The 17,911-nt window shown below is 46.5% G+C and overlaps 1 protein-coding gene across 1 annotated transcript in view; it reads left to right on the forward strand.

Moving 5' to 3' along the window:
* Window positions 1-6,628, forward strand: part of LOC309811463 (zinc finger protein-like) — a 93,460-nt gene extending 86,832 nt beyond the window's left edge. The window contains exon 4 of the mRNA XM_082634227.1: window positions 6,357-6,628. Within this exon, the coding sequence (XP_082490353.1) occupies window positions 6,357-6,442 (86 nt within the window). The 3' untranslated portion in view covers window positions 6,443-6,628. The remainder of the gene's footprint in view (window positions 1-6,356) is intronic.
* Window positions 6,629-17,911: the final 11,283 nt, after the last annotated feature.

Consider the following 17,911-nt stretch of genomic DNA (forward strand, 5'->3'; position numbering starts at 1 on the left):
TTGTCATATGATGTTAGACTGAGTGCCGGTCCCTTCATCCTCCTTCAGACCACGGCATTCTGTCTGCTACTCTCCCGAGGGTCCTTTCTTCTCCCTGGAAGGGATAAAGCAAATGAGGTAGAACAGGAAGAGACAAGAAGCACTCCAAGCTCTGCTGGTCAGGGTTACCCTCCAGCATTGCCTTAATGCTCAGAGCCACACACACCACAGTGAGCTTGGCTCCAGATCAACTACCACACCACGAAGGTTCTGGAACATTTCCATATCTCGGGGGACCTCATTTCCACCTGACTCTCTTTCCTATTCCCCTTTGTCACAGAAGGCTAGGTACAGTGGTCAGGGTGAGATCTCGGCTCAGGCCCAAGGCTCTCAGACCTCAAAGTTCTGGTCCTGCAAGGGCCCCTGTCCTCTCTTGAGACCACTCCTGGCTCTCTCTGCCGAGAAGGAGCTGCTGGCAGTACGTCCTCTAAGAGTTGAGGTCCATCGTGCAGACCCTGAGAAAACTCCTAGGAAAAGGCTCCACGTTCTTGTTTATGTCAACAGAGGTCAATGCCTTTGGAAGTGCTGGGTGTGTCCCATTTGATGCAAGTGCAGAGCCATTAGGTAAACCAGCACATGTGTGCGGCCCCTTCCCTTAGACTCCTCTGGGCCCTCATGACATAGGCCCAGAAGACTGCCAGCCTCAAGCCTTACCTCTTCCAAGGGACGGCCACACCATCTTCCAGGATCTTCTGTCCCATGAATCTCAGTTGCTGTTTGGAATTCAAAGGAGAGAAAAGACCCTGCCTGCGGGGTCTCTTTGGGCTGGGGCCTTCCCCCGTGGTCTGCTCTCCCTCATTCTCCTTTTCTTCTTGCTTCTCTTCATCCTCCTCCTCCTCCTCTTCCTCCTCCTCCTCCTCCTCCTCGTTCTCCTCCTCCTCCTCCTCGTTCTCATCCTCAGGGTTGCTCTCGGATTCCACATTGCCCATCCACTGGGCCATGGTGAGATGAAAGACACGGCAGCTGAAGCCCTGCAGGGCGCTGAACTTAAGGTGCTGCTGGAGGATCTCCAAGGTGGGGAAGACCTGGCAGCAGGCCATGCACCTGAAGCCGGTCTCCATGGTCAGCATCCAGTCCGCTGTCTTTGTGCTGGGTCTCTCCTGGACGGCAGGTGGCCCTGATGGGCTGTCTGGCTCTGCTCTTTCCTCATACTCTTTCTCCTCCCCAGTGGGCTCACTGTCAGACAGGAGGCTTTCGGTGGACACATCAGAAGAGGGGTCAGTGGCTACTGCACACACATCCTCAGGAAGGGTCACTTCTTCTATCGTCAGCTGCTTTTCAGGCAACTCCAAGGGTTTCTTTGTGTTCCAGGAGACAGCGACACCCTTGTTCACTTGTACCTGCATGTAGTATATTTTCATGCCCCTTTCCTCTTTGTCTGGGTCCAGATAGTTCTTACAGGGTGAAGAGGGTGAGGAGGAGACACAGTGTGATGGGGAAGCGGTCTCTCCTTCTTCCTGATCCTGGGATAGGGGTGGTCTAGGCTGGGCAGTGTCTCGATGAAATCTCCGGATTCCTGAAAAAGGAAATGAAAATCATAATAACATGCATGGGCGATGCCGGAAGCTAAGGGAGCAGGTGTGGTAGATGAGAGAGGGACATTGGCACGACATAGCTATGTCGTGAGCTTGGTGTCTGTTTCCGTAGGACGGAGTGGTGTATCTGGTGTCATCTGTGGGCTTTTCATGTGCGTGGTGGGGGATACTGGAGCGGTGTCTGTATACAGGTGTGTGGAGTATGGTGGTGAGGGCTGTAGTATGTGAGGGATGCGGCTGGATGCGTGTACGACGAGGAGTGTGAGTTTGGGAATATCGGTGGTGCATTCCTTGTGGAATGGGGCTGTGGTGCAGGAGAGTACTGTGGAGCACGTGCTTGGGGTTGATGTGCACTGAGAAGGGCTGTGCCTGGAGGGCGCGTGTATGTGTGAGCTGTGTACACCTGAGCTGGATGGTCCTGCTCTCAGGCTGGAGGTGTATGATGCAGAACTCTGTCCCTCTCTGGAAGCAAAGGCAAAGACAAAGCCTACATTTTCCTCTGAAGATGCTTAATCTGGTCCCTCTTCCCTCCACCTCAAGCCCAGACCTTTCCGGCCCCTGCTCCTTGACTTCCCCAACATGGTAGTAGCAGTATTCACACACACACACCCAGACTCAGCTGGCATCCATGCCCTCGGAACAGCTCAGGCATCCTGCCCAGGCTCTTCCACAGAGCCCTCATCACCTCTGATGACCCTGGATTTCCTCTCAGCCTCCCTGGGATCTGTGTGCCTCCTGCCTCACAGCCAAGCACCCCCTCACCTGAGGAGCCCCGCGCCCTTACCAGCGTAGTTGAGCTTGCGCAGAGTAGAAGTACAGAAGAAGTATTTAGAGGCAGAGGAGACCTCCCCTGCCCCTGGGCTGCAGCCTTGGGTCACCACAGTGGATCCAAGCCGAAGGGGGGATCCTCTCGTGACTTCGAGATTCCTGAGGGAGGAATGAAAGGCTCAGGGTGGGTTCATCAGTCCTCTGTCCACAGATATTTACTGAGTGTGTGACACATGTCAGGTGCAGTGAATACACACAGTTGAGAGTGTGGTTCCCAGTGGATCCTCCAGGATTTAATTCCAATCAATACTTATTCTCTCACTGTCTAGTTGGTAATGTAGGCCTCGGTGGTGACTGTGAGTGTGTGGGAAGAGTGAGTGATGTGTATCAGTTAAGTCTGTGGTAAGTGTGGGGTTGACATGGGGAGCACAGTGCAGACGTGTCTATCTGTGTCTGTGGCCTTTGTGTGCATGATTTCTGTTCACAAGTCAGGAATTCTGGGACATGTAACTTTTCCTCATTACATGGTGTGGCTTGTATTTATGGTGCGTGTTCATTCATTCATTCACCAAGATTCAGTAAGCAGCTACTCCTGTGTATCCGGCACTCTTCCATTGTTGTAGTCTTTGGTAACGCTGCACATTCTAGTAGGGGAAGACACACACTAAACAAAACTACAATAAATATATAATACATCAGCTGGTGGTAAGTATATAAGGGTTGCCAGACTTAGCGAACAAGAATACAAGGCACCCAGATAAATTTCAGTTTCAGATAAACCCAGAATAATTTTTTAGTGTAAGTATTCCCATGCAGTCTTTGGCCTGACTTAGTTTTATTGTAAGTATGGCCCATACAATATTTGGGACATACGGATACTGAAAAATTACTTGTTGTTTATCTGGAATTCAAATTGAACTGGATAGCCCATATTTTCTCTGGCAATCCTGACATGGGTTACTGAGACTGTGGTTTCCTGTGGTTTGTACAAAGCGGGTCTGGCATTACTCAAGAATGTGTTATAAGTGTGGTGTGTATGACACGTGACTGGTTTTTACAGAGGTATTTAGAGATGGCTGAAGTTAGCTGTGTTTGTGCAAGAGTTGAGGAGATAGATGTATATATAGTGTGTGTGTGTGTGTGTTTGTCCTATATATATAGTGTGTGTGTCTATATACATATCTCATCTCCAGCGTTTGGTGTTGGAGGAGAGGATTGTGATACAGGTGGGTTGTATGAGAACGTAGTATAGGAGGGATGCGTGTATATACCTCCATGTGCTGTGTGTGGTTTACTAAGGAAGTTATATGTGGGGTGTGTGATATTTTTGCTGTATCAGAGTGTACATGGCTGTATGAGTTACTGTCTCATAAAACACCCCCAACAAGAATTCTGTATACACTCCTAGGTACGCCGAGTGTCATCCAGGTCCAGGCAGGGTGACAAGAACTTTACCACACAGATGTTATATCTGGTAAGCACTCTACCCCCATTCATCTCGCTCTTCTCTGCACTACCACACACACACACACACACACTCACACCCACACCCACACAGGAACATAGAGCAAAATATTCTGATTGGTCAGGGGCAGTCATTGCCTTCCCCAGCCTGTCCCAGCCACTGCCTGGAAATCTGCCTGCTGTCTAGAGCTCCATTCCCAGGGCCCATCCTACAGTCTCCAGGGCCCTGGGCCTGGTAGGAGCTACTGGGCTCTAATCTGGGGCAGAGGCCTCTAGCTGGAGCTCTGGGGTGACCACCCCTCTCCCAGGGCAAGCTACCCGCCTACATTTAATGCACGCAGGCACCACGTGGCCCGTGGCTCTCAGAGCTCCCCGCAGGACCCTGAGGACATTTCTCACCCCCGCTCACGCGGTCTCAGTCTCTGGAAAACCCTTCCCTTCCCTTGATCTCCTTTGGGAAATTCTTCCTGTTGAAGGAATAAAACCTCCTTGCTTTCAATATGACACCATCCCTAGACAAACAATCTTCTTTCAAAGTACATTCCACTTGTCAAGATATTTTTCACCAGGGCCTTCAACTCATGGGGCTTCTCTTTCCACTTTGGTAAAAGAGGCCAAGCAACTCATGGGTCTCTCTCAGCATCCTTGCATCCTTCACATCCCCCACCTCATGACCCCAGGGAAAGATCCAAGGGAATAAGAGAGAAATCGGGGACTGAGAAAAGCTGCACCTCTAGGTCTGCGCAAGCAGGATGCAGCCTGCTGTGAGTCCGACAAACCTCCAGGCCCGGCTGCCCCAGGAGAGAGTCCTCAGACCAGCGGAGCTGACCTCCCCTCTCCCAGGGGGCATCTGGCCTTTCTGTGCCATCTCACACCACAGGGACCCTCCGGATAGATACGGCAGCATCAGTGAGACAAGGTCTCTCGCTCCCTGCTTCACAGGTGACACGTTCTCAGTCCTCTGCTTCCTAGAGAAGGTTCAGTTTGGCAGAAATCCATGTGCCCCAGACAAGTTGCCCCCCACATACCTCCTCCGTTCTCGGCAGTTTCCTGGGACTCTTCATTTTCCAGATGTTTCCTCTTTTGTCGCCATTCCATCGTACCAACTAGAAGTCTCCCTTAGAAGATGCCTCAAGAGATGTCCAACTCCTCCTCTTCCCTACAGGTTGGCCCTTCTTGGCTCTTGGGCAATCCATTGAAATGATTCAATACAAATAAAATGGTCAAGTCTCCTAAATGGCTGAAAAACTTGTACCACTTAGTGAACCAGCAGTACTGCCTAGTGCTCACCAGGGCTGTTATGTTTGCAAGGTTGCCAGGCGCACAGTGGAATTCTGTGACCTCAGTGATGACATCAGAGCATTCGGTGGACCTAGGTTGAGCACAGTGTCTGCAGTAGCACAGGCCCCATTTTCAAGAACAATTCCTTTTCCCCAGCCGAACCTTTCCGTGAAAGGGAAAGGTTCATACCTTATCTACTATAAATTGTATCATACCATGTCTATTATAAAATTCACATTTTGATTGGAGATCTTTTAATGTCTTTTCTAGAGAGATTTAATATGAATATTTTAAATGGTCTCCAGTTTCCCTGTGGATTATTGACATTTTAAACTCTGCACTTCAATTTTCCCTCAATACGTGTAATTTTGTCACGGCTATTTCTGTACTTAAAGATGAGGAACTATATACTTGATTTCTTCATTTTTTCCCCATCTCTTTCCAAGGTACTGCATTTGATTGTGTCTTGCGACTGAGTCAAAAATGCTAGTCCTTGAGTCAGGACATTGGGCCCTTTAGCAAGTAACTCAACCTATCTGGGCTTCAGCTTCTGTCTGTGCGATCGAGAGGCTTGGCCCAGCTGACTTTTCAAATGCTGTGTTTCTTTGATTCACTCTCACTTACTGATCTGCTCCTTAAGAAGAGGGTCTGTTCTCATAAAGTAACAACAGTCTTTTCCTAACCTTGGGTTGGGCGGAGTTTATCTGTTCGTACTCAGTTTGTTAGTTATATTGCCTTCTACGTATGCTTAGCTCTAAATAATTTATATGGCTCTTGTGACAATTTTTAGATCTTCTTTTTTTCTTATTTTCTTTTACAGTTTCTAATTTATTATCGCCAGTGTAGAGGAGCCTGATTGATTTTTAAAATTTATTGATCTTGTATGTGTGTGCCTTGTTGAACTGTCTTATTAGTTCCTGCTAGTTTATCTGTGGGTTCTCTTGGGTCTCCTAAATAAATGAACATATTAAATGTAAATAATGTGTTCTTTGGATAAAGTTTATTTTCTTGCATCTCTATATATAGAAGCAATATGTTGAATTGATTTAAATATTTAAATACTTACATACCTGTTATCATAATCTAAGATTCTTTATCTTATTTTCTTTCAATCAATATTATCTTTTCAAGATTTATCCACATCAGTCCATATAGATCTAGGTCTTTGATTTTTGACTGTTTGATATTATTTCATCAAATGCGTATAGCATCATTTATTTTCCATTCAAGCATTATTGGACAATTGGATTGTTTCCCTCCCTTCTCTAGAACAAACAACGTTTCCTAGAATATCCGTGAAGATGTCCGACAGTCGAGAAAGTCCAGGCTACCCGAAGATTCCTACTTGCTTTTAGCCACCTTCCAACAGGCCATCTCCAGCCAGCAATTTGAAGCACAGATGAAATGAAACCTCCCCCAAGTGTGGAGATTTTAGGAGCTTCCTAGAAGGTGGGAGGTTCATGATAGGCATCCTGCTGGGATCCCAGGGGAGTCTGAGCTGGCCTGAACCTCATCTTCCTCCCCCACCTCTCAAGAGAAATGTGGAGGAAAGAAGACTTCAAAAACTCTGAGTAGGCAGAGGGAGAGAGATTGGTGGCCGAAGCTGCAACTGAGGTCTTGGAGGGGGCTGTGAGGACGCAGAGCCTGTAGAGAGCCAGGCTCTGCCTTCTGAGCACTTCTCCCCTAAGGCTGCTCATCCTTCAGGTGATAGCAGGCATATACAGCCGACTTGGCCCACACTGTCACGGAAAGCCTTATCAGAATCTCTTCGTCTTCATACACTCTTGTGTCTGTTACTTGGTTATTGCCTTCGGTACTCCACTGATGTGAAGCACAGTCGCTAGGGGATGGAGGACACTAGTGACCCATCTTGCCCTTGTGTCCTTAGTCCAAAGCTTGAGGGTAAGGGAAGAGGCCAAATGAAGGTCAAGAAGGAAAGATGGAGTTTGAAGAGAAGACCTGAGTTAAGGGTGTCTTCTCAAGTCTTGATGAATGAAATGTAAATGAATGTAAATGAACTGATCGTTGGTTTCTTATTCACCACATTTCCGTCTAGGTTTTGATGTGATTGTCTCCCAAGGGTTTTAGCATTACTTTCATCAAGACTTTTTAAGTAGAGAAAAGAGGCTGTTTGAAGTAGATTACTTTTGTCAAGTTCTCTATCTCCTTACTCCTCTCTGGCCTGAGATAAAAAGAAAAAAATTATTTGTTGAAATCTGGTAATTTCATCAAACATATTTATTCAACGACTGACTTGCACACTTTTTCCTAGCGGTGGATTGAAAAATTGATTTTCAAAATGAAGTTGCTGAGTACATATCAAAACATAGAACGTGCGTCCCTTTGATATAGAAATCACAGAATAGGACCTTATAATTAGGAAATTCAAATAGAAAAGGTGAGTAGCCTGTCAATGTTACTAAATTTTGTAAAAGTGAAATATTCAATAGGAATGTCTTTATATTTTAAGATAGTTATGTAATAACAGGTCTGTTAAAATGATGGCTTAAACTTAATGACAGAAGCATGTAACAGTTTAATGTATTTTAGGTAGGTACATCACATACCTTAATCAAACATGTATGTGTGTGTGTTAATGTGTCCTATCATCTGTAAAGGGATATTCACCCTTAGGTAAACAGTGGCAAGATTTTCAGGGATTTCTTCCACATGTAACTTCCATATTTTAAATTTTTCATTGAGCATCAATTTTCCAGTAAAATACTGTTACTTTTATAGTAACATAGGTAGTAAAATAATGTAAAATATAATATTAAAAATTACTAAGAACATATTAATCCCTCACAGTAAGAAATCCTATCATCATGAGGTATACATATATATGGCCAAAATTAAGGAATAGACCTCTAGAAATCAGTTATAAAAAGAAAAAATGTATATGGTTATTCAAAGATACAGAATAGTAGTCAGTGTAACGGTCTATTTATAATTAATGCATTTGAAGTTTAGGATAAATCCATGCAGCCCAGAATATTCTGTTTTAATTCCAACAGTAGAAATTTACACATCCTAGTTATCCTCATCAGGCTTCCTTACTGGGTGAATGGATGGATAGCTCGGGGTACCGGCTTGTCCTTTCAAGTGCTTGGTCTGACTGGAGAAGTAGCTGGGTCGTTCCAGACACTATGACACACAGAACCATTAGCTGTGGGAAAAAAGGAATTTACCCCCCAAAAAAACTTTTTTAAATTGTTTACAAAGTAACAGTGATTGGGCAAATCCTGAAGATAGAGAGTGGAAATAGGTAAGTTTTAGAGGTAAAATTTATCAACGATTCCCTAAGGAAAAATGTGCATAGGGAAGAAACCTAGAATGATGGGAACAAGTTGTTAAGGAGGAGGTTTGCATACCATTTCCTACTTCTTAGTCATTTCACTGATGTTTAACACTTACTTGGTTAAAGGGCTTTACTCAGCAAAAGATGTATTTAATGTGAGAGGCAGGTTTCCAAGATTGGTTTCCTAGACCACACCTTCACATGTGTATGTAAAGTCCATGCTACCTCAAATTGCATTGTATTAGATGTCAAAAATCCTAGGGCTTTCTTGTTTGGTTTGGTTTGGTAGCTATCAAACCACCAACTCTCAAGGTAATTTGTAGTTTAGTGAGTTAAGTCAAGGGCTGGAAAACTACCTCCTGTGAGCCCAACCTGGCTCATTGCCTTTAAAGCTTTATTGGAACATAAAAGCTCTTTATTGGCCCATCCATTTATTTACCATCTTTGAGTGTTTCCCATTGTGCTGACAGTGTTCAGTGGTTGTGACGAGCACTGATGGCCCACAAAACCTAAACTATTTACTTTCTGGCCCTTGAGAGAAAAAGTCTGTTGATCCCCTGTGGTAAGCCCAAAAGGTTTGTCTCTGTAAGTGAAAGACCACAAGTAGAGCAGAACTTAGACTTGGTTCAGTGAGGATTCCAGAGAGGTTTCCTTTTTGATTCTCATATCTGCCCTTCTGGTTGACCTTGTTCTTTAGTTTGGTTCAAAGACAGTGGTAGCAACTAGGGACTACCTGTTTCTTTCTTCACATTCAATGAAAGAGCTGCTCTTCCATTCTTAGTGTTGAGTAGTTCACAACTCACTCCCAGTGCATGGCTTCCTCTAACCTTGACTCCCACCTATGCTAAAGACTAAATCTTTAGCTTTGTATCCAGTTCCATTGGCCTTTGTAGGGCCTTCAGTTTCAACTCCCAGTTGATAGCTTGAGCTCGAAATCTGTTTTTACCGTTGGGGATTTTCTGTCTTAGCTTTGAGCTTGGCTACATAGCAACGCTTTGGGGGACTTGTTATAATCAGCATTTCTATCTTTCTTTCCTTCCTTTTTATTTATTTATTTTTTTAAGGGGATCCAAAGTCAAATTCAGTCAGTGGCTGAATGACAACACATTGATTCACAACCTTGTAGATTCTCTTATGTCCTAGGGCATCAGTGGGAAGGAGTAGAATCCTGTAAATTTGAGGTGGAAATACATGGGCAGATTCCAACAAAGCTGAGGCCTGTGACCTCTGACCTGTGACCTCTTAGATGAGCCTGCTGAGCTATTAGAAGGAAGTCTGCCTCTACTCTGAGATAGTTTCCTTGCAGGGGTCTGTGGATCCTCAAGACTTGCCTCCACTACCTCTCGTTTTTCCAGACCTAGTAATCAGACTAGAGTCCTTGAAATGGGGACGGGAGCAGGGAAGGGGTGGGTACCCACCAGGTATAAAGGATGACCATGAGGAGACACTATCTGCTAAAATAAGGAATTGTATAATTTATATCAATAGAAACCTGAGAAATAATGTGTGTGGATTTTGTAGGTATTGAAGCAGGTGGGAGTAATGTAATATTGGGTTAGGCTGGATTTGTTGATACGAGTGCATTCAACACCCATTCCAGACTCAGCGTGTTAGCTTGGCTACCTGGGAATGCCTTCAACAGTTTGCTCAAATGACTGACACCTGTACCCAAAGTTAGCGTATGCTAAGGTCAAAATGCCAGGACTTTCTAAGTATGTTGTAGCAAAATTTCTTGACGTTGGCATGACTGACATTTTGAACTGGATAGCTCTTTGTTGTTGGGAGCTGTCCTGTGCAATGTAAGATGGGCCAGTGGCACATACTCTTCCCTGCCACCCTAGTTGTAACAATAAAAAGTGCCTTGAGGGCTTCCCTGGTGGCGCAGTGATGGAGAGTCCGCCTGCCGATGCAGGGGACACGGGTTTGTGCCCCGGTCCGGGAAGATCCCACATGCCGCGGGGCAGCTGGGCCCGTGAGCCATGGCTGCTGAGCCTGCGCGTCCAGAGCCTGTGCTCTGCAATGGGAGAGAGCACAACAGTGAGAGGCCTGCGTACCAAAAAAAAAAAAAAAAAAGTGCCTTGATACATCCGTGTGCACCAGCCACGTGGGGCTCATTCATAACACAGCTCCTTAAAGAAAAAAGTCTCAAGGGGCATCCCTGGTGGCGCAGTGGTTGAGAGTCCGCCTGCTGATGCAGGGGACATGGGTCCGTGCCAGGGCCCGGGAAGATCCCACATGCCGTGGAGCAGCTAGGCCCGTGAGCCACGGCCACTGAGCCTGTGCGCCCGGAGCTTGTGCTCCACAACAGGAGAGGCCACAACAGTGAGAGGCCCGTGTACCACAAAAAAAAAAAAAATGTCTCAAGACACTGCCACATATTTCCTGGGAGGGGGGACCAAAACTGTCCCCAGCTGAGAACCACCACTGTAGAAGGTTTACAAAGGCATAGGAATGCCAGACCACTGGAGTGGATTTATCACATAAGATCTGCTCACCCAAACCCCCTATGTGCCCTGGGAGGGCTCAGAGGACACTTCCTTTGCCAGAGGTTTAAGAAACGTATTGGTGAGGGGAGCGTTAGCAGTCTTGGAATGCTCTGTAGCTGCTCTTCTCTGCAGGCCAGGAATGAGAGGGAAATTATGTCATCATAATGGGCTCCCTAAATTCAGTGAGGCTAATGGGATCGTGGGGCATCATGGGTCAAGTGGAAACACTTCATTGGCAGAGATAAAGTGAGCGTGTTTTTCACAATGAACAGCAAAATGAAAGGGCTCATTAGAATGCTTTGATACACAGAGATTTTTTATATTTGCTCATGTGCTATCTCTAGGGCTGAAATAAATGGGAAGTCTACTAATACCCTACTTGATTTGAATCAGGAGAAAAGCTCTAGGTCTGATGAACATGTCTGACCGGAATCAACATGGGAGTTGTGCTCCCTCAGCCAATTCGATAACATGAGTCAGTTCCCATTTCCAGAGCATCTTGAATGAAGGGCAGGCCGGGTCCCCTTGAGGGAGAATATACCCTGGTTTACTACCAACTATCCCGAGGGTGCTTTCTTCTCCCTGGAAGGGATAAAACAACTGAGGTAGAACAGGAAGAGACAAGAAGCACTCCAAGCTCTGCTGGTCAGGGTTACCCTCCAGCGTTGCCTTAATGCTCAGAGCCACACACACCACAGTGAGCTTGGCTCCAGATCAACTACCACGCAACGAAGGTTCTGGAACACTTCCATATCTCGGGGGACCTCATTTCCACGTGACTCTCTTTCATATTCCCCTTTGTCACAGAAGGCTAGGTCCAGTGGTCCGGGTGAGATCTCAGCTCAGGCGCAAGGCTCTCAGACCTCAAAGTTCTGGTCCTGCAAGGGCCCCTGTCCTCTCTTGAGACCACTCCTGGCTCTCTCTCCCAACAAGGAGCTGCTGGTGGTACGTCCTCTAAGAGTTGAGGTCCATCGTGCAGACCCTGAGAAAACTCCTAGGAAAAGGCTCCACCTTCTTGTTTAAGTCAACAGAGCTCAATTCCTTTGGAAGTGCTGGGTGTGTCCCAAGTTGATGCAACTTCACAGCCATTAGATCAACCACCACATGTGTGCGGCTCCTTCCCTTAGACTCCTCTGGGCCCTCGTGACATAGGCGCAGAAGACTGCCAGCCTCAAGCCTTACCTCTTCCAAGACCACACCGTCTCCAGGATCTTCTGTCCCATGAATCTCAGTTGCTGTGTGGAAATCAAAAGAGAGGAAAGAGCCTGCCTACGGGGTCTCATTGGGCTGGGGCCTTCTTGTTTCTCTTCCTCCTCCTCCTCGTCCTCCTCGTCCTCCTTGTCCTCCTCCTCGGGGTGATTTCGGATTCCACATTGCCCATCCACTGGGCCATGTTGAGATGAAAGATACGACAGCTGAAGCCCTCCAGGACGCCGCCCTTCACATGCTGCTGGAGGACCTCCAAGGTGGGGAAGACACGGCAGCAGGCCATGCACCTGAAGCCGCTCTCCATGGTCACCATCCAGTCCGGTGTCTTGGCCCTGGGTGTCTCCTCGACGGCAGGTGACCCTGATGGGCTGCCTGGCTCTGCCGTTTCCTCATACTCTTTCTCCTCCCCAGTGGGCTCACTGTCAGACAGGAGGTTTTCGGTGGACACATCAGAGGGGTAAGTGCCTACTGTGCACGCATCCTCAGGAAGGGTCACTTCTTCTATCCTCAGCTGCTTTTCAGGCAACTCCAAGGGTTTCTTTGTCTTCCAGGAGACAGCGACACCCTTGTTCACTTGTACCTGCATGTAGTATATTTTCATGCCCCTTTCCTCTTTGTCTGTGTGCAGATCGTTCTTACAGGGTGAAGAGGGTGAGGAGGAGACACAGTGTGATTGGGGAGCGGTCTCCCCTTTTTCCTGAACCTGGGCTAGGGGTGCGGTAGGCTGGGCAGTGTCTCGATGTGATATCCGGATTCCTGAAAAAGGAAATTAAAATCATAATAACATGCATGGGCCATACCTGAAGCTGAGGGAGCAGGTGTGGTAGACGGGAGAGGGACATTTGCATGACGTAGCTATGTCGTGAGCTTGGTGTCTGTTGGCCGTAGGAGGCAGTGGTGTATCTGGTGTCATCTGTGGGCTTTTTTCTGCATGTTGGGGGATACTGGAGCTGTGTCTGTATACACGGGTGTGGAGTACGGTGGTGAGGACTGTGGTATGTGAGGGATGCGGATGGATGCGTGTATGACGAGGAGTGTGAGTTTGGGAATATCGGTGGTGCATTCCTTGTGGAATGGGGCGGTGGTGCAGGAGGAGAGTACTGTGTATCATGTGCTTGGGGTTCATGTGTGCACTGAGAAGGGCTGTACCTGGAGGGCACATGTGTGTGTGAGCTGTGTGGACCTGAGCTGGATGGTGCTGCTCTCAGGCTGGAGGTCTATGATGCAGAACTCTGTCCTTCTCTGGAAGCAAAGGCAAAGACAAAGCCTACATTTTCCTCTGAAGATGCTTAATCTGGTCCCTCTTCCCTCCACCTCAAGCCCAGACCTTTCCGGCCCCTGCTCCTTGACTTCCCCACCATGGTAGTACCAGGATTGACACCCGCCCCCCACCCCTGACTCAGCTGGGATCCACGCCGTCGTAACAGCTCAGCCATCCTGCCCAGGCTCCTCTACAGAGCCCTCATCACCTCTGATGACCCTGGGTTTCCTCTCCGCCTCCCTGGGATCTGTGTGCCTCCTGCCTCACAGCCAAGCACCCCCTCACCTGAGGAGCCCCGTGCCCTTACCGGCGTACATGAGATTGCACGGAGAAGAAGCACAGGAGAAGTGTTTAGGGGCAGAGGAGACCTCCCCTGCCCCTGGGCTGCAGCCTTGGGCCACCACAGTGGATCCAAGGTGAGGGGGATCCTCTTGTGACTTCGAGATTCCTGAGGGAGGAATGAAAGGCTCAGGGTGGGTTCATCAGTCCTCTGTCCACAAATATTTACTGAGTGTGTGACACGTGTCAGGTGCAGTGAATACACACAGTTGAGAGTGTGGTTCCCAGTGGATCCTCCAGGATTTAATTCCAATCAATACTTATTCTCTCACTGTCTAGTTGGTAATGTAGGCCTCGGTGGTGACTGTGAGTGTGTGGGAAGAGTGAGTGATGTGTATCAGTTAAGTCTGTGGTAAGTGTGGGGTTGGCATGGGGAGCACAGTGCAGACGTGTCTATCTGTGTCTGTGGCCTTTGTGTGCATGGTTTCTGTTCACAAGTCAGGAATTCTGGGACATGTAACTTTTCCTCATTACATGGTGTGGCTTGTATTTATGGTGTGTGTTCATTCATTCATTCACCAAGATTCAGTAAGCAGCTACTCCTGAGTATCTGGCACTCTTCCATTGTTCTAGTCTCTGGTAATGCTGCACATTCTAGTAGTGGAAGACACAGACTAAACAAAAATACAATAAATATATAATACCTGAGCTGCTGGTAAGTATATAAGGGTTGCCAAACTAAGCGAAGAAAAATACAGGGCACCCAGTTAAATTTCAGTTTCAGATAAACCCAGCATAATTTTTTAGTGTAAGTATTCCCATGCAGTATTTGGTCTTACTTACTTTTAGTGTAAGTATGGCCCATACAATATATGGGACATACGGATACAGAAAAAATACTTGTTGTTTATCTGGAATTCAAATTGAACTGGATAGCCCATATTTTATCTGGCAACCCTGACATGGGTTACTGAGACTGTGGTTTACTGTGGTTTGTACAAAGCGGGTCTGGCATTACTCAAGAATGTGTTATAAGTGTGGTGTGTATGACACGTGACTGGCTCTTATAGAGGTACTTAGCGATGGCTGAAGTTAGCTGTTTTTGTGCAAGAGTAGAGCAGATACATATGTATATATACTGTGTGTGTGTGTGTGTCCTATATATATAGTGTGTGTGTCTATATACATATCTCATATCCAGCGTTTGGTGTTGGAGGAGAGGATTGTGGTACAGATGGGTTGTATGAGAACGTAGTATAGGAGGGATGCGTGTATATACCTCCATGTGCTGTGTGTGGTTTACTAAGGAAGTTATATGTGGGGTGTGTGATATTTTTGCTGTATCAGAGTGTACATGGGTGTATGAGTTTCTGTCTCATAAAACACCCCTAACAAGAATTCTGTATTCACTCTTACGTACACCGAGTGTCACCCACGTCCAGGCAGCGTGACAAGAACTTTACCACGCAGACTTTATATCTGATAAGCACTCTAACCCCATTCATCCTGCTCATCTCTGCACTATGACACACACACACACACAGACACAGTCACACACACACACACACAGAAACATAGAGAAAAATATTCTGAATGGTTAGGGGCAGTCATTGTCTTCCCCCGCCTGTCCCAGCCACTGCCTGAAAATCTGCCTGCTGTCTAGACCTCCATTGCCAGGGCCACCCTATAGTCTCCAGTGTCCTGGGCCTGGTAGGAGCTACTGGGCTCTAATCTGGGGCAGAGACCTCTAGCTGGAACTCTCGTGTGAGCACACCCGCCCAGGGCAAGCTACTCGCCTACATTTAATGCACGCAGGCACCACGTGGCCCGTGGCTCTCAGAGCTCCCCGCAGGACCATGAGGACATTTCTCACCCCCGCCCACATGGTCTCAGTCTCTGGAAAACCCTTCCCTTCCCTTGATCTCCTTTGGGCAATTCTTCCTGTTGAAGGAATAAAACCTCCTTGCTTTCAATATGACACCATCCCTAGACAAACAATCTTCTTTCGAACTGCATTCCTTTTGTCAAGATACTTTTCCACAGGGCCTTCAACTCATGGGGCTTCTCTTTCCACTTTGGTAAAAGAGGCCAAGCAACTCATGGGTCTCTCTCAGCATCCTTGCATCCTTCACATCCCCCACCTCATGACCCCAGGGAAAGATCCAAGAGAATAAGAGAGAAATCGGGGACTGAGAAAAGCTGCACCTCTAGGTCTGTGCAAGCAGGATGCAGCCTGCTGTGAGTCCGACAAAGCTCCAGGCCCCGCAGCCCCAGGAGAGAGTGTCCAGACCAGCGGAGCTGACATCCCATCTCCCAGGGGCATCTGGCCGTTCTGTGCCGTCTCACACCACAGGGACGATCCGGATGGCTACGGCAGCATCAGTGAGATGAGGTCTTTCGCTCCCTGCTTCACAGGTGACACGTTCTCTGTCCCCCCCATCCTAGAGTAGGTTTAGTTTGGCAGAAACCCATGTGCCCCAGCAAGTTGCCCCCCACATACCTCCTCCGTTCTCGGCAGTTTCCTGGGACTCTTCATTTTCCAGATGTTTCCTCTTTTGTCGCCGTTTCATGGTACCAACTAGAAGTCTCCCTTAGAAGATGTCTCAAGAGATGTCCAACTCCTCCTCTTCCCTACAGGTTGGCCCTTGTTGGCTCTTGGGCAATCCGTTGAAATGATTCAATACAAACAAAAATAGTCAAGTCTCCTAAAAGGCTGAAAAACTTGTACCGCTTAGTGAACCAGCAGTACTGCCTAGTGCTCACCAGGGCTGTTATGTTTGCAAGGTTGCCAGGCGCACAGTAGGATTCTGTGACCTCAATGATGACATCAGAGCATTCTGTGGACCTAGGTTGAGCACAGTGTCTGCAATAGCACAGGCCCCGTTTTCAAGAACAATTCCTGTTTCCCAGCCGAAGCTTTCCCGTGAAAGGGAAAGGTTCATACCATATCTATTATAAGTTGTATCATACCATATCTATTATAAAATGAACATTTTAATTGGAGATCTTTTAATGTCTTTTATAGAGAGATTTAATATGAATATTTTAAATGGTCTCCACTTTCCCTGTGGATTATTGACATTTTAAACACTGCACTTCAATTTTCCCTCAATACGTGTAATTTTGTCACAGCTGTTTCTGTACTTAAAGATGAGTAAGTATATAATTGATTTCTTCATTTTTTCCCATCTCTTTCCAAGGTACTGAATTTGATTGTGTATTATGAATGAGTGAAAAATGCTAGTCCTTCAGTCAGGACATTGCGCCCTTTACCAAGTAACTCAACCTGTCTGGGCTTCAGCTTCTGTCTGTGCGATCGAGAGGCTTGGCCTAGTTGACTTTTCAAATGCTGTGTTTCTTTGATTCACTCTCACGGACTGATCTGCTACTTAGGAAGAGGGCGTGTTCTCATAAAGTAAGAACAGTCGTTTTCTAATCCTTGGGTTGGGCGGAGTTTAAGTGGTCGTACTCAGTTTGTCAGTTTTATTTACTTTTATGTATGCTTAGTTCTAAGTAATTTATATGGCTCTTGTGACAATTTTTAGATCTTATTTTTTTCTTACTTTCTTTTACAGTTTCTAATTTGCTATCGCCAGTATAGAGGAGCGTGATTGACTTTTAAAATTTATTGATCTTGTATGTGTGTTCCTTGTTGAACCGTCTTATTAGTTCCTGCTAGTTTATCTGTGGGTTCTTTTGGGTTTCCTAGATAAATGAACATATTAAATGTAAATAATGTGTTCATTGGATAAAGTTTATTTTCTTGCATCTATATATATAGAAGCAATATGTTGAATTGATTTAAATATTTAAATACTTATATACCTGTTATCATAATCTAAGATTCTTTATCTTATTTTCTTTCAATCAATATTATGTTTTCAAGATTTATTCACATCAGTCCATATAGATCTAGGTCTTTTATTTTTGACTGTTTGGTATTATTTCATCACATTCGTATAGCATCATTTATTTTCCATTCAAGCATTATTGAACAATTGGATTGTTTCCCTCCCTTCTCTAAAACAAGCAATGTTTCCTAGAATATCCCTGAAGATGTCTGACAGTCGAGAAGGGCCAGGCTGCCCGAAGGACTGCTACTTGCTTTTTGCCACGTTCCAACAGGCCGTCTCCAGCCAGCAATTTGAAGCACAGCTGAAATGAGAACTGCCCCAAATGTGAAGATCTTAGGAGCTTCCTAGAAGGTGGGAGGTTAATGATAGGCATCCCGCTGGGATCCCAGGGGAGTCTGAGCTGGCCTGAAGCTCATCTTCCTCCTCCACCTCTCAAG

Source organism: Mesoplodon mirus (genome assembly GCF_964341445.2).
Source record: "Mesoplodon mirus genome assembly, chromosome: 10".
Taxonomy (NCBI): domain Eukaryota; kingdom Metazoa; phylum Chordata; class Mammalia; order Artiodactyla; family Ziphiidae; genus Mesoplodon; species Mesoplodon mirus.